General features: G+C 41.7%; 2 protein-coding genes across 2 annotated transcripts; both read left to right on the top strand.

Annotated features, from left to right (window-relative positions):
- Positions 1-747: 747 nt before the first annotated feature.
- wdr91 (WD repeat domain 91) lies at positions 748-16442 on the top strand. The gene is made up of 14 exons (XM_071536360.1): positions 748-1118; positions 2681-2790; positions 6181-6352; positions 7682-7903; positions 8643-8833; positions 9896-9950; positions 10205-10300; positions 10452-10546; positions 11033-11186; positions 11971-12079; positions 13170-13282; positions 13793-13900; positions 14756-14845; positions 15348-16442. Exons 2-14 carry the CDS (start codon positions 2729-2731, stop codon positions 15510-15512), a joined length of 1632 nt encoding a protein of 543 aa, XP_071392461.1. The 5' UTR covers positions 748-1118; positions 2681-2728; the 3' UTR covers positions 15513-16442.
- Positions 16443-17610: 1168 nt separating this feature from the next.
- LOC139658278 (myb-like protein V) lies at positions 17611-20264 on the top strand. The gene is made up of 2 exons (XM_071536362.1): positions 17611-18369; positions 19479-20264. Exons 1-2 carry the CDS (start codon positions 17860-17862, stop codon positions 19641-19643), a joined length of 675 nt encoding a protein of 224 aa, XP_071392463.1. The 5' UTR covers positions 17611-17859; the 3' UTR covers positions 19644-20264.
- The last annotated feature ends 3607 nt before the right edge of the window (positions 20265-23871 follow it).

Raw genomic sequence — 23871 nt, 5'->3', positions numbered from 1 at the left:
TTAACGGTCGGTCACGTTATCCCCTGTGGAATAGGTCATTTAAGGAAAAAGATCTCCAGCCACATTTTGAGTTACAGGACACAGACGGTAATAAATTATCAGCCACGCTCCTCTGTTGTGTTATTCGTTGCTCTGGGTGGGTTTTCCTGGGCTTTCAGACCAATCGGGAAAGAACAGACTTGTACAAAGCAAGATCATTGTTTTCAATGGGTGACATAGCTGTGCTTTCCCAAAGGTTTTATACCCGAAGTCCAAATAACTTCAACTTTAACCCCCAAAAATACTGACCTCTAGAGGTGGGACTGATGGGATTTGGTTATGTAGTAAATGGAGACTGAAGTTCAACCTAATTAACATGCAGCAGAATGAAGAAGGAGAAATTGATCTTGTGTGTCTGACTATTCAGTGGTCTTTCTTCTTCTGTTCCTGGACCAGGAAAGACCAGGAGAGACGATCAGAAAATGAAAACTCATTATTTTCTTCTTTGTGGCGTTGTGCGCTCTAGGTTGCGTCCCGCCTTGAGCAAAGTGCAGAGCTTTCTGTGTCCGGTCTGAAAGGCTGTCAGCCAACGGCAAACAGACAGAGATGCAAAGTCTGATCAGATGTTCCTGATGCAAACTTGCTAGTTGTTTCAATACAAATTAAATGGGTTCCACATCCTGCTCAGTCTACAGATAGGTGACCATCATCACCTCATTGGCTTCCCAGGATTATATGGCCTGGGTGAAGGTGGGTTCATAACAGTTAAATCAGCAAACCCTCCTCAAATGCTTCCATGTCAGCCTGTCTTCACCTTCAACTTCAACTACAACCAGTAGTTAGGACGTTTACATTTTTGTCATTTAGCTGAGAAGTAGAATAAGCTTCAATTCCTACATCAACACTACAAGGCCAAGGAGAGAGGAAGGACAGGACAGACAGAGAATAGAAGTATTCCTTGAAGTATTTCTTGAAGAGATGAGTTTTGAGCATCAGATGGACTAAGTGTAATCAAACTGTCAGCCCACCGGTTTCCAGTCCTTAACTGGTTTCCACCTCAGCCTGTCCTCCTGAGTTTTGACGCTGAAGTCCAGAAGACGACCAGCTTGACAGAAGAGAATGAACAGCTACGCCAACTGGTAAGAATACAATGTTATAATAAACTCTGTTAGTTCACCACTTCTCCTTTTTAAAGAATGGTAGCTTTACATTTCTTAATAGAAATAGGGATCAAAAATAGGAATTTAAAGAAGAAAAGATTAAACTTCACATGAAAAATTAAAGGTAATAAAAGTAAAATGAAATAAACTACATGAAAAATTAGGTAAAAGTAACTCAAATCTGATTAACTAAAAGTCCATAAACGTGAGCTTTTAAGTCACTTAGAGGAAGATTCTGGTTTGGTTAGCCTTATGTCCTCAACAAGCACATCTTTAATACATCTGCATACACATCAATATAGACTGTGGTATCCCAGTGGTGACTTAGATTATCTTCTGTCTTCATGCACTCATTGTACATGTGTTGTAAAGACACCGGGTGTTTTTATTTCATCTCATTAAGAATGATAATTAGCAAATGAAGAAGTCATTTCCATAACACCATGTATCTATTTTGGAAAACAAAAATCCAAACCCCTGAAGTTTCATCATTCAGTATCATTCAGCGAGTGTGAAATCTAGAGGATAACCCTAACCCAGTCTGTAAAAGTGAGTTAGTTCCCTACTGTCCATTAACATTCCCTTCATTTGGTTTAGAAGGCACCATTATTTGGTTTAAGAAGTGCCATCATTTGGTTGAAAATGTACCATCACTTTTCTTATGAAGTCTTGACTAATTGGAACCAATCACCAATCATCACACTAAAGGAATAACAATAAGGTGCAAACATTCCCTGAATAGTGTAAGAATCCCATCATTTGGTTTAGTAGGTACTGTCATTTGGTTTAAAAAATCGTATGTTTGGTTTAAGAAATCCCAACATTGGGTTTAAGAAGTCTTAACATTGGGTTTAAGAAGTCCCATCATTTGGTGTAAGAAGTCCCGTCATTGGGTTTAAGAAGTCCCGTCATTGGGTTTAAGAAGTCCCATCACTGGGTTTAAGAAGTCCCATCACTGGCTTTAAGAAGTCTCAACATTGGGTTTAAGAAGTCCCATCATTGGCTTTAAGAAGTCCCATCCTTGGGTTTAAAAAATCATATTGTTTGGTTTAAGAAGTCCCATCATTTGGTTTAAGGAGTCCCAACATTTGGTTTAAGGAGTCTCGTAATTTGGTTTAAGAAGTCATGTCATTTGGTTTAAAAAATCATATTGTTTGGTTTAAGAAGTCCCAACATTTGGTTTGAGAAGTCCCATCATTTGTTTTAAGAAGTCCCTTCATGGGGGCTTCCTGGTGGCTCAGTGGTCTAAGGTGTGTACCATGTAAACGCAACGTCCTGGGTTTTAATCCGGCGCAAGACCTTAGTCTTAGTCCTAAAAATAAAAGAAGTCCTATCATTCAGAAGTCCCATAAGTTGGTTTAAAAAGTCCCATCATTTGGTTTAGAAGGTACTATCACCTGGTTTAAGAAGTCCCATCATTGGGTTTAAGAAGTCCTGTCATTTGGTTTAAGAAGTTGCACCGTTTGATTTGGTTTCCTGCTGTCAGTTTAGGTTTTCTCTGCCATTGTATCTTAACTCTCGTCCATCTCGTCTCGTCTCAGCTGTTCGCCCTGCAGGGGGAGAGTCGGGACCAGAAGGACGGAGATGAGATGGTTCACCACAAGCTGCCGGCCTACGTTCAGAACATGGACCGCCTGGGAGACACTGAGCTGTGAGACACTAACAGTACCGCTTTAACACACAACTGCACTGGACAGATGGCCTCCTCTGGTACAACTAAGATGGCTGCCATAGAATATTTTTTAAATCTCATCATGGAAATGATGTTCGATGTGTCGACCATGGATTTATAATGTGTAGAAAGGACACTTATCATATAAGATGAAAGATTTGGTGGATGCTTTTATCCAAAGTATTTTATCGTCCCATGAGTCATTACCTTTCTAATATGGCTGACCCCAGCAGCTCCTTCCTGATGGAATGTGTCTATCTTTGGTACGCCCAAGATGGCTGCTGTAGACTTCCTCTGAAATGTTGTCATGTTAATGAGCGTTGTTTTGCTGTGGGCGGCGCTTCATGCTGTCAGTTCAGCACAACTGACCCTGGGATGCTGAGCGAAATATTCAGTTTGCCATTTGAACTTTCACGTAGTAACTTTACTGTGGTAAATTTACTGTCTCCTGGCAACTTCACCATGATATCTTTACCGTTGGTAACTTTGTGGACACCAGGGTGTCCTAGGGTTAGAAAGTCCGTCCTTCGACCTCAGTCCAAGGTTTAAACCTCCCCACAATAATATGGAGAGAGGAGCACTGTCCCTCTGTCTGACTCCAACCACCAAACTCACCATAAGATTAGACAAAACTTTAGATCAGATGTAACCTCCATTACGTTAAACACGCACTGTCACCACTTAATCTGTTCATATAGCAAAGTGGTATGGTTGCAGGGTTAAAAAAGAAGATAATCCCAAATATTTTGCTAAATATTGTTATCATGGTTAAAGTAATGATTAGTAGTTTCGATGAGCAACAAAATTATTTTGCTCCATTTACATCTGAGGCAGGCGTTCTAAATTAAATTAAATGTTTGTGCTGCTGATATATAAACTAAAAACCGTGATATTAGAATATACAACATTATTTATGCTGTGTTTTCATGTCAGTTTAAGCGTGTGTTTAAACCAAAAAACTAGATTGTGTGTTGTCTGTTACACATGGCAGCCATCATTAATGTTTCAGCCAAATGGTCTTCAATAATATTGACCTGAACACCCTTCCTATCCGCCCCAGTTCTGTGTTTTTCATTCTGATTATTTTCATATTTAGACAGAAGTGTTTTGATGTTAGCTCTTCGGCTGCCATGGCACTCCAGCTTGTTCAATTTTACCTCTTGTCATTTTCCTGTTATATGAAAATCTTTTACTGAATTTCATTGCTGGTATTTCTTTTAATATACTGTTAATTTTATTCGTAAGTTGAATGTATTGATTGTGAATAATATTAGTTAACTGTATGTACGCTGAGGTTTAAGGACGTGACATGGCTGGCTTCCTGGTGAATGCAGCATGCTAAAGTTGTGTGTTAATGTTGTATGCTAAGTTGTTTTAGAAGAAAACATCAGTAACTTGAGCGGAAAAAAGAGGATAGAAAATGAGAAGCAGATGAGGAAAAGGAGGAGTTGTGTTTTCAGAAGGTTTAACAGGGTATCAGTAACCTCTTCTGCCTTCATCCCATCTCCCATAGAGTCATGTAACTTATAATATAATTTACACACATTTCAGACACTTTAAACCAGACTGAACTGCCAAGGCATTTTGTGTTTAGCCGCGCAAATAATTTTATGAAGCATTTAGATAAAACTAACTTATTGTCAATGATAAATAATTTATACTGTTTTAACTGTGTGTGCTGTGGTTTGATGAGGTTGATGTTGCCAAATAAACAATTCACCTGATGAATTGTTGTTTCTTTTCACTACGACCCGTTTTTCTTTCACTTACGGTTTTCAGTTTGACCAAAGTCTGTAGATTGCCAGGTAAACAACTACTGGGCTGACCAGCACTCTAAAACTAGAGGTTCATCTGGGGTTCTTCTAAGATCCAAAGGGAGCCAGCAAGCACCTTAGGGCTCCTCACTAGAAGAAATATCCCTAAAAGGTTCCTTGAAGAACCACCATATAGGAGGTTCCTGAAAGTACCATCAGTGTTTATGAAGCCTTTATGAAGGGGTTCCTCGTGGAACCCTCTGGGGTCCCCCTATGGTTGCAATTTGAAAAGCCCTAAAGCTTCCTAGAAGACTTTTTACTCTTTGTAGTGTGGGAGCATCAGGTCTGCTCGGTCCAGACAGAGTTCTGGTCCTGGTGTGGCTCGCAGAAGTTTGTCTCTGTTGTCAACAGTGTAGACTAGATATTCCGGAGACCTTAGGTTTGACCTTGGCTTTAGAAAAGCTTGGCTGGTAGCACGGCAATGTTGTTATGCAAAATTCAAACACCATGTGACAAAGTTCAGGGGCCAGAGTAAGACTTTTGGAGCCCAGTCAGGAGCCTTATGCAGCTCAAGGAAGGTTGGAGCTCATTCAGGAATGTAATGCCAGGGAAACAAACGTACATTGAATACCAGAAAGGTTCCTCTGTGTGGTCAGAAAAAACAATTAAGTGGGACATCTAACAGCGGAAAATACTTCAGCTGTAGATTTAGGGCGTTGAGTTGACACTGACACTGACCGAGCAGCTGAGCTCTCCTGCTGTCCTCCCTGTTCAGGATTACTGTGGTACTGACAGAAGGTCTTAAGTTAGATGTCGATTAGGTGGCAATTGTCGATTTGGTGAAATAATTGAACCTCTAACCCCGGCAATGTTGGCACCAAATGAGCTATATGGAGCCATGATTATTATGATCTATTGAAGATTTTAATGCATTTATATTTGACAATGCAATCCAAACTGAAAGATATCAACAGGCTATTTGGGGGAGAGGAGGGGGAGGGGGAGGGGGAGGGGTGCAGGCAGTCTGTCTAGTAAAATAGAGACAGTCAGCTAAATGGTTAGATTGTAGGACATCAGATTTAGATGAATGAAGTCTGAGGTTGAATTACAAAAAGACCAAATAAAACAGATTTCTTAACTTTGTATGAACCAACAAACTTTACCTTTACCATCACCGGCTTATGAAGCACACAACAGCCTCTCTCTCTCTCTCTCTCTCTTTCTCTCTTTCTCTCTTTTTCCCTCTCTCTCTGAGTCTAGAAACACTGTAAAAAATATCACATATGTGATGAAGATAAACTTCATACTATAAACTGTTTATCAGATGAACTGTAACAGCAGTGCAGCGCTGCAAGTGCATAACTACTTTTTGTACTTTAGGAGCAGGTGAAACCTTTCTGTACATTGTGTTTATTTTCTGTGATCCATTATGTCTTATCTGTGATTATCTGTCTGTCTGTCTGTGTATCTTGCCATCTGTAGGTCTGTTCGTTTATCTAGTCTTTATTTATTTGTGTGATTTGTTTCTGTTTCTCTTTTATTGATTTAATTAAGTATCTAAGTAATGTATTCGGTTATTTACTTGTTTACTTGCTGTTTCCTTCTACCTTTCCAGGGACTTGGTATCGAGCCAGCGAGCGGCCAGCACCACCACCACGCCTTCCAGAAACTTCTTCTCCACATTCCTGCCGCAGGGCCGGCGGACTCCGGGGAAAACACCCCAGGGTGCCGCCGGGTCCTCGCCGAGCCAGGGAGCGCTGGGCAGGAAGGACCCTCCGACTAATCAGGTGAGAACAAGGGGCTGGACTTCAAGTTCAAAGGTTCAGCAGCGGAAAACAAGACAGGAAACCTAACTTCTTCGGATAAAGGCCAGAGCAGCTGGAAACTTTACAAGCCACTTCCAGTATTTCAGCAGCCAACTAGATGTTTAGAATAGAATAGCGCAGGGCTTCCCAACCTTTATAATGCCACGGACCGGTGCATACATAAAAAAAACAATCGCGGACCGGTGGTCAATTTTAATATGCATCGTAGCAAAAGAAAAGTGCAATTTAAAAAGTAGGCTATTATTAGGCTATTATTATTGTTTTACAGTGGTTAATTTACAATGGTTTTAGTTGCATATATTTACTCACCAGCGGGTGGCAACAAAGGCTAATTTTATGTAAATATCAGCCTATTTCAACGGTCAGACCGCTTCACAATTAGACATTTCTTCCCCTTTTCACCACTAAAGACATTACTTCAATACACAACTCACACAGTGATTTCAGCCTATCATAAAAGTAAATGTAGAGATCAAGCTAGCTTTACAGATATTAATGAGCATCAACTTACTGATATTCATGTCAGTGAGACCCCTGGGCTTGTTTGCCGGCCACAAGAACATCATCGTGATGGTTGACAGTGAGACGCACAGGGAGTTCCTCACATCGAGTCTGCTTCTAAGTCTGTTCTTAGTGGCGGTAATTTCCTACCATGCTAGCTGCTTTTCCCCCCAAAAGTTCACGGCAGAATTAACTCCTCTCCGATTGTAAAGGGCTTTTTAGCTTTGGCAATTCGGTGAGCAACGAGATATGAAGCCCTTGTTGCAGCGACGTTTGTTTGCTTTTCTTTTTGGTAACATTTTCCGGTTGTGCATCACCATCTCTTTTACCCGATCAGCCTGCAAAGAAACGGTCCGGAGGTTTGCTGAGGCCCGCTCACCTCTGCCTGCACACTGCGCTGTGCTGTGCAGCTCGGAAGAGGAACTAATGAACCGCCAAGCCGACGTTCAAAACTCCACCGATCACAGGGCTGCCGCTAGTCAAAGAAACCAATTTGGAATTTTTGATGTTTTGGATGAGATAACATGACTGGTGTAGGTGCGAAAATTAAAGACTTTTTGAATGATAAAGAAAATTATAATTCCGCAGCCATTCCATGGCCTGGAAGTAGCACCTCTGTGGCCCGGCACCGGTCTGCGGCCCGGGGATTGGGAACCCTGGAATAGCGGGTTTTCAGGTGATGTAATCCCCCTCTGGAGGCCATATTGCAGGTCCTCAGCTCTGCGAACAGCTGGTTGTGTTTGTGAACTGAAATAATCTTCTGTCTGTAAATTCATTTGTCTTTTCCAGGCTGCTAAATCCAAGGAGGCAGCCCCAGCTAAGGAGGTGAAGCCAGGTGTTTCCAGCCAGGTGTCAACCAGTGAACCTGTGAACTCCCAGTCCCAACCAGCACACCAACCAGCACACCAGACAACACACCAAACAACACACCAACCAGGACATCCCAGACACAAGAGAGTCCAGGACCATGAGAAAGAGCGGAAGGAGCTTTTCTCCAAACCCCCATCTCAGGTACCAGACAGGTTGGGATGGTTTAGCGTTAGCATTAGCGTTGGTTGTGGTGGGCTTGTGATATGTTGGTTTAGGGTTAGCGTTAGCACTAGCATTAGTGTTGGGTTGGGATGGGTTATGGTTATGATTAGGAAAACTCATTACTTGAAGTTGATCATTCAGAATCTTTCATTTGGTCGAGGGTTAGGGTTACTACTGTCCTTTCAAAAATACCATCATTTGGTTTGATGTTGTTTTATCGATCGCCAAGGCTCCGTTCACATGAGCATTTGTGATGGGTCAAAAATCTGACAATATCCCATGTATTTCAATGCAATGTTTAAACTAGTTGAACTTAATGGAGTTCAGGTAAACATCGTGTGGACTTCCATCAGCCAATTAAATCTGTACTGTACTCCTGGGAGAAACAGGGTCCTCCCTGATTATCACCTGGCCTCTGCCTTTCCAGAGCCACTTCTTAAAATGTATAAAGATATTCACCAGAACATTCGCAGGGCGAGTGATGAGCGCTCAGACTGGACCGACAACGTGACCTAGGTGGTTTCAACGCATACTTGTCTGAATTTGTCAGATGCCAAATGTCCCATGAGAACGCCTCCTTAGGCAACCAAGGACCTACGTTGCTCACTGTCTCTCATCAAATGGCAGAGATCTCATTTTGGAACCAAACTCTTCTTGTACTGTGTACCTCTACAGTATGTGTTATGCTGTAATATACATTTGCTTGTGTTTTCCTCAGGCAGCAGAGAAGAAAGGGGAGAGCAGTGACGTGGAGGCTCCTGCCGACGCCTCCATCGACGCTCCTGACTCTCCAGCAAACACCAGGAGCTCTGGAGGAGGAGAGGGAGGAGGTCTGTCAGTGGAGCAGCCTTTCATCAAGCTCAGCCAGGAGGAGTATGGAGAACACCACTCCTCCATCATGCACTGCAGGTCAGGCTTCACCATACTTCTGCTTCAGTTTTAAGGGATTGATTTAAGGGAATGATATGTCTCATGGCTCCATTCTTGCATTTTTAAAATTGCATTGATTGGAGACACCACTGATCTGATTTTGGTGAAATTTGGGGAAATGGTGCATCTCACCGCTGCATTCATCATTCAGAATGACTCTGGTTGGCCCAAGAGGAACCACAGCTACAGCTCAGAACCAGGGCCTCGGTCAAAGCCTGCACCGTGTTGCTGTAATGAGAAACAGTTAAAGGATATGTTTGCTTCCAATGGTGTGAAACCTTTTGCAACGGCTTTTGAGGTCCATTTGACCCCATTTGGGTGATTCTGCAGTTTCATTGGCTACGTGCAAACGGCTGTCATGTGGCTGCGTAATTGTCTTGGAGAATTCTTTGAGGAGGACGCACAGATTCACCGTCTCAGCCAGTAACAACCCTTAACTAACGCTTTGCAACACACTACTGTCTTCTTTTTAACTTTGTTTGGTACTTGTTGGGGCTATTGAACTAGGCTAGGTGACATAGGCCTATTGGTTCCTGATTGGCCCAGACAGAGCTCCATCGTTGGGGGACGACATGTTTACTGCTGGCTTGTTTGCATTTTGTTATGCTTGGCAGCAGCTGGTATCTACAGGAGATCTTGGTTTGTCGTAACTGAAGAACAGTTAGATGTCCATGTTGAACTGTGCTGGTCTGAACTGACTGGTAGTGAGACAGCAGGTGGCGCTGTTCCATTAGATTATCTGTGAGGTGCTTGGACCTGTGGTTGTAACACCTACTGGCCTCTAGGTGGCACTGATGGACTACTTAGGCATTATGTTCTGTTAGTGAGATAGTGCCCCATAGTGGTGTATCGTAGATGGATGTGGATCTTCACATCATGATGACCACAATGAAAAGAAAAAGACCCTGACCTTACTGTGATCATGTGATATACAGTATGCTTTAATCCATATTTGCTTTTAAACATGAAAATGATAAAATCAGAAACCTGAAGCCCCCCTCCTCCTCTCTTTCCTCTCTCCCTCCATCTTTTGTTTTGCAGGGTTGACTGTTCAGGTCGCAGAGTTGCCAGTTTGGATGTAGACGGAGTCATCAAGGTAAAACTGCCTCGTATATATTATTATGGGTTTGTTACACCAAACCTGAAACCTGTGAACTGTTCTGAGGTTTACATCAGGACCTGCTAAAAATGATGACTGTGCTTATTACAAGTTGATGTTATTAAATTGAGATTGAGCTGGTTGGGGTTCAGTGCCTTGCTCAAGGGCACATGGCTGTTGATGGACACACGTTGGGGATTGAACCCCTCCTCCTCTTCCTCATTCTTCTTTATCCTCCTCCTCTTCCTCAGGTGTGGTCGTTCAACCCCATCATGCAGACCAAAGCCACCATCATGTCCAAGTCGCCTCTGTTGTCTCTGGAGTGGGCGACCAAGCCTGACAGACTGGTAACACTCTTTAATACTGGTTGGGCTTTTTAAACCATTAATAATGCTAAAATGTATGTGTACCTAGTTTCAATACATAGTTGAAATTAGGCTGTAAGCCACAGACACTAAAACAAGTGTGTGTGTGTGTGTGTGTGTGTGTGTGTGTCAGCTGTTACTAGGCAGCGGCGTTGGCACAGTGCGACTGTACGATACCGATGCCAAGAAGAATCTGTATGAGATGAACATTGATGAGACTCATCCACGGTAAACCTGTCTGTCTGTCTGTCTGTCTGTCTGACAGTTTGTTTGAATGTATATCTGCATGATATAATATGCAGTATTATACATATTATAGAGGGTTTGGGGTTTTCAGATGGAGTAACCCCGCGCCCCTCTGGCGGCCATGTTGGAGGTCTTCAGCTCTGTGAACAGCTGACTGTGTTTCTGTCTCAACAGAATTGAACAGACGGTTAATTTCTGTCTGTTTCTGACTGAACTGATCATTTCATCACTGATCCATCTGATTGATTTAGTGTTTAGATAATGTCAGCTTGTTAGCTAGCTAACCATAGCATCTGGTCAGCTAACCATCACTGTCTTGTTGTTAACACATCTGATTAGCACACTAGCTAACGTAGCTAGTAGCAGCTAGCGTTAGCATGTTGACATTAACATCAGTGTGTTTGCTGGCTAGTTAGGTAGCTAACAGTTTGTTCAGGTTAACTGAGCTGACTCTTCCCCCCCCTCCAGTATCTTGTCTTTAGCCTGCAGTCCCAGCGGTTCATCGTTCGTCTGTTCGGCTGCAGCTGTCAGTCGCTCAGGAAGCGTTGAGTCTGTTCCTCGCCTCCCTATACCTGTATCTGGACAGCTGCTGCTCTGGGACACCAAGACAGTCAAACAACAGGTAGCACTATCAACAAGTTTAATTCATTTGTTAATTAGTTAACAAGTTTTTTCAGTCTGTCAGCATAACAGTCTGTTATGCAGTCAGTATAACATTCATTCAGTTAGTCAGTTACGGGGTGGAACTAGCCTTTCATTTAACATATTAGCATTAGCATTTTAGGAAAATAGACGAATTATAGGAAAGAGATGAAAATAGGAAGAAAGGATGAAGAGATGGAAGAAGAACAAGATAATACCTGTGGGTATTTTGGGTTGAAAATTAGCATAGTCAGTTTCTAGACAGAGCACCAATAGCTGTTAACCACATCTGTCTCCATTTGGATCTGTCACTCTCTCTGAACCAGTCGTTATTAACTGAACAACCTTCAACCACAGTACAACCTGAATAACAGAGGGGGCAGTGGACACCCCTGTCTGATTCCTCAACAGTTCATTAGTCTGTTTCACTCATCAGTCATTAGTTGTTCGATTAGTGATCATTTATTGTGTGGTGTGGAAAGTCATTGTCTCCTTGTTTCCAAACCTCAGTGAGAAAGACTTCTCCAAATTGATAGAAAACTATATTACATTCAGTTGAACACTGCAGGAATTCCATTTCCATGTAAAACAATCTTACTTCATTGAATTTAGGATTTTGATTAGTTTTGATAAGTTTCTAAAGTTGATAGTGAATCTATTCAATTTATCACTGCTGGGCGTTGTTGAAGGACATTATTACAGTTTAAAACATCAACATATCTCTCTAACTCATATCTCTCCCTCACTGTCTCTCTCTCTTTCAGCTCCAGTTCTCTCTAGAACCAGAACCAGTAGCCATTAACTGTACCGCCTTCAACCACAATGGAAACCTGCTGGTTACTGGAGCTGCTGACGGAGTCATCAGGCTGTTTGGTCAGTATTTAGAAAAAAAGCCTATTAACCCAGTCCTAGCCAGGCTATTTTACTAAAATATAAGGTCAGTCATAACCAGGCTATTTTAAACTGGAATGAATCTTTGCTGAACACCAGTCATTTCCATGTCTTCCTGGTCCCCTCCATAGACAGTGACTGGAATCTGGTCAGTTTGGGGATAATGTGCTCAACACACATGAGGTGCTGGAATCTAATGCTACAGCTGCATCGTAACTTCAGAAACATTCAGCAGCTTAATGTGATCGTCTGGTGGTTGCTTTTAAAGCTTAGATATTAACCTGGTTTCCACTATGGGACCTCACATCTGTAAATTTGTCTTTTTTATTGTCGCTGACAGCTGCCATTTTCCATACTTAGAAAATGTTCAATATCCTGCGACCCAAAGCCAAACTATTGATGTTGTGTTGTAAATTGTAAAAACCACACGTACATAAAAATCTTTACTTCCTCTAATTTTTAAAAGATATTTTGTGGGCTTGAGAATTTGACAAGATAATAAAACCTGAATGAAAGAGGGGTCAGTGGACAGCCTTGACGGACTAATTTGTTGGAAAGCGGAGGGAAAAGCATCATCTGTGGTGTTCAAATCTCCATGAGAATGGCTTGAATTTGATATAAAAATAGGGTTAGGGTTACTGCAGAGTACATTTAATTTAACATGACAGGAATTTTCATGACAGGAGCTTCTCAAGTTGACAAGGTATCTGGTCACTTTGCCACTGCTGGGTCGTTGTTACAGGACATTATATGTAAAACACTGACAAATGAGATACGTTTCCTTTACACTGGTCTAAATGTAAAAAAAAATAATTTAATCTAAGAGCTTTACAGTTGATATTGCTGCAGAAGAGTAACAAAGACGAGTATCGACCAGTCACATTATACTGCTGAAAAAACTGTTGTCTCTGAAAGATATTGAATTATTGTTTTTATGGGATTCATTGTTTTATTGTATATATCTGTGAATATTTTATGCATATATAAACATGCTTTTACTTTTGTACGTTATATTCTTTCTTATTAATATCCTCTGTCCCTCTAACTCTCTCTGTCTCTCTCTCTCCTGTAGATATGCAGCGATATGAGAGTGCTATGAGTTGGAGAGCTCATGAAGGAGAAGTTTACAGTGTCGAGTTCAGCTATGATGAAAACACCGTCTTCAGCATAGGAGAGGACGGCAAGGTGTGTGTGTGTGTGTGTGTGTGTGTGTGTGTGTGTGTGTGTGTTTGTTTACAGTTTATTTAGTAGAAAATCCATCATTGTGGACAGGGTGTCTAGAGGCCCTTAAAATGTCTTAAAATCTTAAGTCTTAAAAATGTCATAAATTGATTTATCTAAATTCCAGGCCTTGAAAAGTCTTAAATACAGATCAATAACTCCTTTAACTCTTAAATATAGTTTCAGAGGTGTTACATCTCTATTGAGATATGAAGGTTTCATTACAAAACACTGGATATCCATTTTGACGAATATTGCTACCTGAAATTCATTAGCCAATATTTCTAAAAATAAATATCATTCTGTCCTTGAAGACAAAACTATTTTGTAAGCAAAGTTATTAAGATGACTCCAACATTTACATCAGGTAGCAATTTGTAAGAGCAGGTCTGAAAGTCACACTGAACTGTATTTTGGTAGATGTACTTTTTTTTCACTTCTTGTGTGTGTGTATGTGTGTGTGTGTGTGTGTAGTTTATCCAGTGGAACATCCATCGCTGTGGAGTGAAGCAGTCGGAGCAGGTTTTACCTCAAGATGCGACGGGTCCGTTCATCCTGTCCGGATACAGCGGCTACAAACAGGTAACGTTTCCATGGAAACTACAGACACACAATGTTTTAACTCATATCAGGTTTCAGGTTTAGTTTATTTACACAAACAAATGATTAAAACTGACATTATTAAGGTTTCACATCTTTGTTCATGACGGAACAAAGACAATACCTCTGTGTTGTGGGAGGTTCAGGTCAGACTATAAAGACAGGAGAAAGCTCAGGGGAGGAAGAGCGATGACATCACACCTTTTAGTTTAGCTGTCACTCTAGCTTTAGGTCAGGGGTCAGAGGTCACAGCACAAATATCCCTGTGAGCCTGGAATGATGGTGATGAGACGGAGATGTTGAGTTTGCAGGTTAAGATGGAAGATACGGTCACATGTTCACAGTCAATGAGCCGATCGACCCGGCAGGTAGGGACGGGAATCGAGAACCGGTTCCAGTTGAGAACCGGTTCCAAATTGTCCGATCCATTGGAATCGTATGCCTCCGAGGTTATCGATTCCTTTTATCGATGCCGGCATGTTTTTCTGACAGTTCTGCATCACTCTGCATCATGATGTCAAACTCAAACTTGCAACACAGAGTCGTGGCAGAGAGGAAGAAACGGTCCAAAGTGTGGCTTCACTTCACCAAGAAAGATGACAGCAGCAGCTTGTCCCACCGTGTGTAACGTCGGCCCGTTATCCCGAAACCCCAATAGTCTGAAAAATGTCCCATTGTTTTCGGGATAGCGGGCCGTCGGAACAATGGCCTTTTTTTTTCACACAGAAAATTGATCGGGAATCAATAAGGGAATCGATAAAGAATCGGACCGATAAGCAGGATCGATAATGGCATCGGTATCAATAAAATCTCATCAGTTTCCGTCCCTGCCGGCAGGTCCAGGTTCCTCGCGGCCGGCTGTTCGCCTTCGACTCAGAGGGACAGCATGTGCTGACCTGCTCCAGCAACGGAGGACTCATATACAGGGTAACTATCTTCATCCTCTTCATCCTCTTCATCCTCTTCATCGCCTGCAGGTTGGCGGTGTGTCTGGCTCTGGTCCAGACTGAGCCGGTCTGAGGTTTGGACATGTGTGTGTGTGTGTGTGTGTCTCCAACACACACACATGAAGAAAGTGTTTAAAAGACATTTGGTGGTTTGTATGAAGATGCAGAGACACTAAAGTTCTGTTATCAAATAAAAACAATAATAAAGGGATGTTAGTGTTTTTATTTATAGCAAAACTTCTTAAATTCACTTCAGTGTTTTTATTTGGTGACAAAACCTCTTAAATGGACTATAGTAGTTTAATTTTATATCAGTATTTTCATTTGATACCAAAAAAATTGATTTAAATATTTTTCATAACAAAACATGTCAAATTAACTTAGGTAGTGTTATTTGATATCAAAACTTGTGAAATTATGTTAAAAATATGAATTTGCTAACGTCTGTCTCCCTGTCTGTCAATCATCCCGCCCCCCTCCAGCTGACCAATGGGGAGCCGGCTCTGGACAGCGTGCTGTCGCTGGGCGGGCACAAGGCGCCGGTGGTGACGGTTGATTGGTGCTCGGCGGTGGACTGCGGCACCTGCCTCACCGCCTCCATGGACGGAAAGATCAAACTGAGCACGCTCCTGGCCCAGAAGTCCTAACTGAGGACCCGTTTGAGGCCGCGCAGTCAGAGTTCAGAGCGTAAACCTTTAGGTTAGATCGACGCAGATCACCAGAACCACAATCTGTTATTCTTATTCTCTAAGCAAATATGAGCTTAACCAGGATGTGGAGAGTAGTTACCGTTGGTTACGACCAGGGAAACGCCGCCATGTTGGAGGAGTGACATCACAGCCTGCGCTCTGAAAAGATGGTTCAGTAGAATAGATTTGATAAATTCACTCTCCACTCTGCCAACATGGCGGCGTGTCCCTCGTCACCGACGGCAACCATCGTGCTCCCGCTCCGGATCTGGGATTTTCACTGTTAGACAAATTTCGTTTTCCAGACTCAACTGTTATGCTGCGTTCAGGTGCCGGTGGGAAAATCTGACATCCGGAAATTCCAAGGCCCGGATGCTTTCACGTGTGATTTGGTGAGAAAATCAAACCTGGAAGAGAAACGATGAACAAACACAAAGCGTTTGGTTCAGTGCTGCAGCTCTGAGCTGCTCAGAGACTCTGCTGAGTTTGGGTTTCAGTGGAGAGTTAAACTGCTTCAGAGGCTTCTGGAGAAACACTGAAGTCCTGCCAGTTCACTCTGTACAACATTATGTAGAAGTGAGAAACAGCCAGACAGTTAAATGTGAATCTGTGTCTGTTCAGTCTAACTAACCTTCATCTGCAGCCTGTTCTGTTCTGTTCTGCTCTGCTCTGCCTCTTTTCAAAAATCCACTTTGTTTGGTAAAATAATGAAAGTAGACGTAAAAGTCGGTTTTCTGGCTGGAACTCAGACACTGAAGGGTCAAACTCACTAACTATCTTAAAAAAAAAAAAGGAGAAAAAAAAGTGCATATAAAACACGAATATGTCGTTTCCTATTTTGTCTTCTTTTCTATGTACATTTGGCATGGATGGCATTCAGTAAATAAACTACAATAAATTTAAAAAAATGCAATTCAGTGTATTGGCTCATTGTGTAACAACAGACAAAACTTCTGCACATTACACAGAATAACTCTGATATTTCTGAACAGCATTTAGATTTATTATTGTTTTCTATTGTTTATGTTCATATTTTTAGGCAGTAAGTTCAGATAGAAATGTGAAACTCCACATGTGAATTCAAAGCACATGTGCCTTTGGACACATGTTGGGTTTCACATGTGGAATTTGCCCATTGACATTTTCACCTGTGAATTGTCTCTGCGTGTGGAACGAAGTTTTCACATGTGAAGCAAATATTGACTAAACCAGATCTGATGACAGGTGAGAATGTGGAGAAAAAAAACACTATCTACAAATTGAATACATCTGAAGTAAAAACTGTCAGGTGATGACAGAATGCAAAGTGAGAAAAAATATTCACATGTGAAAACCAACATGTGTCCAGAGAGCACATGTGCTTTGAAGTCACATGTGACTTTACTGTGAGTCAGTTCTGTCTGTCAGGAAAACTCAGAAACCCAAATGAAAGACTCGCTAAAACTATAAATAAATTATGAAAAATGGCCTTTTCTCTCCATGCAGGTAAAACAATTTTCTCATCAGATTGTTTCAGCTTCATGTCACATCTATAGGTCAAGAAATAAAAATAATAATAATAATATAAATAAACTATTTAGCACTTATCAATACTTATGTTGATTTCTGAAAAAATATTTCTCATGTGCTTCATATTGCATACATTTTGAGTATATTTTCATATCTAATATATTTTTTATTTATCTTCTCAGCACGTTTGACTGCTATGATTTCACACTCTCATAATGCTATAACTCTTTTTTTTTTACATGTGTTTATTTCCAGTATGACTGTAAACACTCTTGAAATATTTTCTGTCGTGAGTTGTACTGTTCAAATATGGAAGCTCATGGGCTTCCATAGTTTAATATCCTCTGTCTGTCTGCACTGTTCTTATTTAGATTATATTTTGATTCTGATTCTGATTTTTCTTACCGACTCGGTTTCCCCGCAGCACCGGCAGTGTCGCCTGTCCTCCGCAGGCGGCGCTGTGTCGCGCTCTGCTGTATTTACTGGCAGCGACGAAGAAGCGGGAGCGGAAGTGGGAGGCACAACAATAACCCGTAGCTAGCAGGCAGCTAGCAGCTAGCTGCCGACATGAAGCCCTGCGTAGTGTTTTGTTTCTAAGCCGTCGGTTGTTTCTGCAGACAGACCGAACACCGAGCTGCACGAGATCAACACCGACGACATGTTTGTTTTGTAACGTAAATCCGCCGCTGTCGTGTCTGCAGCTCAGGTGAGCGCGAGCCGTCCTGCGGCCGCAGCTTGTTTATGTCTGACGCTCTTCTTCGTTTCAATTTAATGTCATTGACCGCAAACCGCAAAAATGGAAAGTTTATACAAGAGGAAAGTGTTCGCGTCGATGCGGAAGACCAAAGCGGCCGCCTCGAAGCGGCGGCAGATCGGGCTGCCCGCCTCCATCCTGGACGACAGTGATGAAGGCTCCTTCTCCTCCTCCTCCTCCTCCTCCGGCTCGCAGTCCGACTTCCGCAGCTCGGCGGACAGCGACGACCGGAGCTCCGGCTCCTCCAGCGACGACAGCCGCTCCGTGACCCGCAAGAAGCGCTCCTTCCTGGGCGACGACAGCTCGTCCAGCAGCGGGGAGGACAGCGAGGAGGAGGAGGAGAAGAAGAGCCTGAAGAGGAAGGCGCCGCCGAAGAAGCGCAGCCGGCTGCAGAAGCAGGAGTCCGACTCGGACGCGGACCGGGAGCAGAGGGCGAAGCGGGAGGAGGAGAAGAAGGAGACGGCGGCCAAGAGGAAGCAGAGACACAACAAGCTGCTGGCGCTGTCCCGGAGGATCAAGTCCCGGGTCCCCAACAGGAGGCGCAGGATCAAGGTCCGCTCCTTCTTCTTCTTCTGCTCCTCCAGCAGTCTGCAGGCTTCATCCACACAGCACGAAACAGTAGAAGAAGAAGCTTTGGTGATGAGTTGAAAACCTGCAGACTGCTGGACTCAAACCTGCTGCACATCAGTCCAGACTTAGATAAACAGGCTTTGTATGTCTCCTATGTCTTTTTTTTATGAATTGACAGACTATAAATCTTCTGAATCTGACAGTTCATCTCTTCATATTGTAAACAAGCAGCTTGTCACTGCAGCGTGTTGCTCTGGAGGTTTCTGCCTTCAGTGTCATTAGAGCTGCAACTAACGATCATTTTCATTATCGATTCATCTATCAATTAGGTTTTGGATTCATCATTCGGTCTGTGAAATGTGTAAAATAATGCCAGATGTTCATCACAGTTCAGTTTAGGGCTGAACAATGAATCGAAATTTTATTGAAATTGCAATATGGCCTACTGCAATTTTCAAATCACAGGAGGCGCAATATTTGTTAAAGGTGAAATGTGTCAAAATATCATTTTAAAGTAAATATCGTGGTGCTGCAGAGATGTCCTGGCCTACACATCATATTCTACAGACTGAAGAAAACATCTTTGTTTGGTACAGATCCCCGCAAAAATCACACCATAATCATTTTAATACGTTTTTCAATGAAAATGAGAATAATGATGTAAAAATTATCATTACCTCTAATATCACAAATCATATCGCAATTGCAATATCAGTCAAAATAATCACAATTAGATATTTTTTCAAAATCGTTCAGCCCTAGTTCAGAGTCCAAAGTGATTGTTCAGGTTTCAGTTAATAAAGAGATGAAACTGAGAAAATCTTAACATGCTGCAACCAGCAAATGTTTGGTGTTTTTACTGATAAATGACTGAAACGATCAATCAACTATTAAAAATTATAATCTCAACCGATCAGTATTTTGAGACAAATCTTAGTCAGAATTGGTGTCAAAATTGTCAAAATATGAATGTTGTTTTGTACCAAACTGTTCAGACACATCGCCATGGAAACACGTTTTTTCCCTCACATACACTGTGTGAATGTGTGTGAGTTGTGATTTTAAGAGTTTTAGTGTCTCTGTGTCTGCAGGATCCGACGGACGAGGAAGAGTCGAAGGACGGAGAAGGGGAGGAAGACGGAGGAGGAGAGAACGGCGGCAACAAGGAAGCTGCCGGAGGGGAGGAAGGAGAGGAGGAGGAGGAGGAGGAGGAGGAGGAGGAGGAGGAGGTGGAGGTGAAGAGGAAGAGGAAGTAGAGCCACACGGTGACGTTCCCAAAGAGGAGGAGGAGGAGGAGGAGAGGGAAGGAGGCGAGGAGGAGAGGGAAGGAGGCGAGGAGGAGAGGGAAGGAGGCGAGGAGCTGGAGGAGGAAGTTGAATGTAAAGAAAAGAAGTTTCCGGCAGCAAACTGTCGACTTCAGAAAACTAACAGCTGTTTGGTTTTAAACTTAAAGACAAAGAACTCTTTGTTTGTTCGGTTTGTTTCATCTTCTGGAATTCTTAAATTCAAGTTAAAAACATGAAAATCACCAAAACCGGAGTTACGAGGTTTTGGCAGCGAGAGACTGTCGGACGCTGTCGGACGTTACCGTGGCAACAGCGTTTGTGGCGTCGTTCACGGAACGAAGCTCATCTCCGTGTCAAGACGCGGTCCGATCAGTCCGATCACTGATCAATACTCAGGAAGTGATCAGTGAAAGCAGCTGCTGTGATTGGCCATCAGGACGGAGAACAGACTCTGCAGTTTTGGATGAAGCACTCCTCACAGTGTTGAACACACACACACACACACACACACACACACACACAGACACACACACACACACACAGACACACACACACACACACAGACACACACACACACACACACAGACACACACACACACACACACAGACAGACAGACAGACAGACAGACAGACACAGACACACACACACACACACACAGACACACACACAGACACACACAGACACACACACAGACACACACACACACACACACAGACACACACACACACACACACACAGACACAGACACACACACACACACACACACAGACACACACACACACACACACACACACACACACACACACAGCCCAGAAGCATCACCTGCTGCTGGTCTCTCAGCTCTGAGGATCAAAGAGTTTCTCTGTTTGTTTCTCAGTTTGTGTTTCAGAGGATCGGAGGCGGAGCTTCACAGATCTCCTCACAGCGCCGCCGGCTTCTTCTGTGGTTTATTTACAAAGTAAAGGAGGCGCTGTTGCTTCAGCCAATCATCTGACAGACTGATGGATGCAGAGAATAAATCCTGATGAGGAAGTTTGATATTTCAGTGTTTCAGTCTGCTGGGAAGCTCCAGATAAAACACTGATACTGATCAATAAATTCAACATTTAGTGTTTTCATTTTGAAGGACAAAAGTCATTTAACCAGGAGACTGGAGGCAGAGGAGAGGAAGCTGCAGCCGATCTTTTATCTTTGTGAAGATGTTTGACTCGGATGTGAAACTGAGCTGCTGCTGTGAAGACGGACAACCAGCCTCCTGCTCCCTCCTTCTTCTTCTGCTCCTTTATCTGAAGCTCTGAGGAGGTCAGCGGTTACCGTGGTTACATGGGACTGGTGTTCCAGAACACAGCGGTTACCGTGGTTACATGGGACTGGTGTTCCAGAACACACCGGTTACCGTGGTTACATGTTGTTGTAGTGTTCCGTTTCCTCAGTCTTTGAATAAGAGCTGGAAAAGGATTCTGGTCCAAAGAATGAGATTTTTCTGTGTGATGACATCATAGTCTAGGCCTCGTTTGATTGGCTCCAGGATAAAGTCAGCAGCCAATGAATTCGGATACAAACCTTGTACATTATGTAGTTTGAGAATGGGTCATTTGTTTGTTTTACTTTAAGGGAATTTTTCCTGAGTTTCTTTGTTTCTGAGCTTTCCTCCTAAATCCAGAATGCAGTTTAAGTTTTGCACTTAAAATTATTTCATCTAATTTGTCATTTTTGTAAACATTAACAGACAAATGTGGTTCGCTGACGAGGAGAAATACTGTAAAGAATGTTTCTGTTTCCGGTCCTTCAGGTTTCCCTCCTGTGTGTCATCACTGGGCTTCACAGGAAACTTCCTCCTCATGTAGTTTAACAGAGCGAACAGCTGATGGTCTCTCTGCCTCGGTCCTCCAGCTCAACTCTCAACACTAAAGCTGCTTTTCCACCACATGGTGCCGGCTCCACTGCACTCTACTCCACTCCACTGCACTCTACTCCACTGCACTCCACTCTACTCTACTCGCCTTTTTTGGTTTTCCTCTGGCCGAGTCCCAGGTCCCAGGCACTGGTCACCTGGTACCTGGGACTTTTTTTGGCAGCACCTTCGAGGTTCCAGGCGAGCTGAGGCGAAACCAAAAGGAGACGTGAAAACACTGCAGACTGCTGATTGGTCAGAGAGAATCGTCATCACTGCGCGACACGGGACATATATGCTAACGTTAGCTAGCAGGTTAGCGGTTAGCTTACCCTCTCAGAGCAGCCTGCTGTCTCGCTGCCTTCAGCCTCTTCTCAAATAAAATCTGTCTCTCCACACACCGAGAATCAAGAACTCCTTCCCTTCCATATCCTCTGTTGTTGCTGTGTGTGTCGCGTTAAAGATGACATCACGGCAGTTTCACACGGTGTCACGGCATCGCTATGACGACCGGTTGTGGGGGTGGGGGGGGGTCACACTGAGGGGGCTACGATCTGCAGTGGAAAACCAGGTGTGGTGCCACCAAAAGCGAGTCTAGGCGGGCGGAGCCGGTACCATGCGGGGGAAAAGCTTTAGTTTGTAAACACAAGCTGTCATCATCACATCTTCATATCTGTGATTGGTCCCGTCTGGTTCCAGCTGTACTTCAGACCTTTGTTGCTCAGTAAAGCACTTCAGGACAAACACGTTTTGTTAAAAGCGCTTTGTTAATAAAGTTTATTTGACTTACTTACAGAACCGGTCTCTCCCACAGATTTAATGAGAGATTCACATTGTGTGGACGATAAAATACAAATCTGTGGAAATAAATCCTGAGAATTCAGAAAATGTTTAGAGACAGAGATTTGAGCCTTTTAAAGGTAAAGTTAGTGTATTATTATTATTTATCACATCGGTTTATTTGTTTACAAACTCAACTCCAACATGACAATATGATTATTGACAGGAATGTGTTGGAGAAAAAGACCAAATGATCAGCTGTAATATGACACTGTGTTTATATGTATCTTGTGTGAATTAGGACACAAACACATTTCTGTAACTTGACGAAAAAGGCTTCGGCACTAGACTGTGTTTATGAACTACATTTCCCATGAAGCCTCTCTTCGTCATAATGAGCGAACCAAAGTGATTACTGCTTTATTCTGCTGAGTCTGTTCTGTCAGCAGCAAGTTCCTGCTACACATCCGGAAGCTTCTACACCAGGAAGCTGTCAGGTTCGTATCACAGGGATTACATTACATTACATTACATTATATTATATTACATTATATTATATTACATTACATAATATTACATTGTATTATATTATATTACATTACATTATATTACATTACATAATATTACATTATATTACATTATATTACATTGTATTATATTATATTATATTACATTATATTACATTACATTACATTATATTATATTATATTATATTACATTATATTACATTACATTACATTACATTATATTACATTATATTACATTACATAATATTATATTATATTATATTATATTACATTATATTACATTATATTACATTATATTACATTACATAATATTACATAATATTACATTATATTACATTACATTATATTATATTATATTACATTATATTACATTATATTACATTACATAATATTACATTACATTACATAATATTACATTACATATTACATTACATTACATTATATTATATTACATATTACATTACATTACATAATATTACATTACATATTACATTACATTACATTATATTATATTACATTACATACTATTACATTATATTACATAACATACTATTACATTATATTACATTACATTACATTATATTATATTACATTATATTATATTACATTACATTATATTACATAACATAACAATATTACATTATATTACATAACATTACATTATATTACATTACATTACATTATATTATATTACATTATATTATATTACATTACATTATATTACATAACATTACATTATATTACATTACATTATATTACATTACATTATATTACATAACAATATTACATTATATTACATTACATTACATTATATTACATAACATATTACATTACATTACGTCATTCTTCAGACACTTTTGTGTGACTTACAATAAGTGCATTTTGTCAACAGTGGTGAAACCAACTGTGCATCACAGTCTTCATCAGCTGAGACTAAGAGATTTTTCAGAGTAGAAGAGGAAGACGATGGTTACATGATAGGTCAGTTCTGACAGA

The sequence above is a fragment of the Centroberyx affinis genome, unplaced genomic scaffold, assembly GCF_046629955.1.
Source record: "Centroberyx affinis isolate AG114_WGS23_722 - 3 ecotype Tasmania unplaced genomic scaffold, CSIRO-AGI_Caff_v1 ptg002863l_1, whole genome shotgun sequence".
NCBI classification, from domain to species: Eukaryota; Metazoa; Chordata; class Actinopteri; order Beryciformes; family Berycidae; genus Centroberyx; species Centroberyx affinis.
The sequence above is the reverse complement of the archived record's forward strand: the minus strand, read 5'-3'. Positions and strand labels throughout refer to the sequence as shown.

Bases quoted from the DNA above. Each gene is read 5' to 3' on its own strand.
- wdr91 (XM_071536360.1), top strand. From the start codon at position 2,729: ATGGTTCACCACAAGCTGCCGGCCTACGTTCAGAACATGGACCGCCTG. The intron at 6,353-7,681 runs GTGAGAACAAGG...TGTCTTTTCCAG, and splicing joins AGGACCCTCCGACTAATCAG to GCTGCTAAATCCAAGGAGGC. The intron at 7,904-8,642 runs GTACCAGACAGG...TGTTTTCCTCAG, and splicing joins TCTCCAAACCCCCATCTCAG to GCAGCAGAGAAGAAAGGGGA.
- LOC139658278 (XM_071536362.1), top strand. From the start codon at position 17,860: ATGGAAAGTTTATACAAGAGGAAAGTGTTCGCGTCGATGCGGAAGACC. The intron at 18,370-19,478 runs GTCCGCTCCTTC...CTGTGTCTGCAG, and splicing joins ACAGGAGGCGCAGGATCAAG to GATCCGACGGACGAGGAAGA.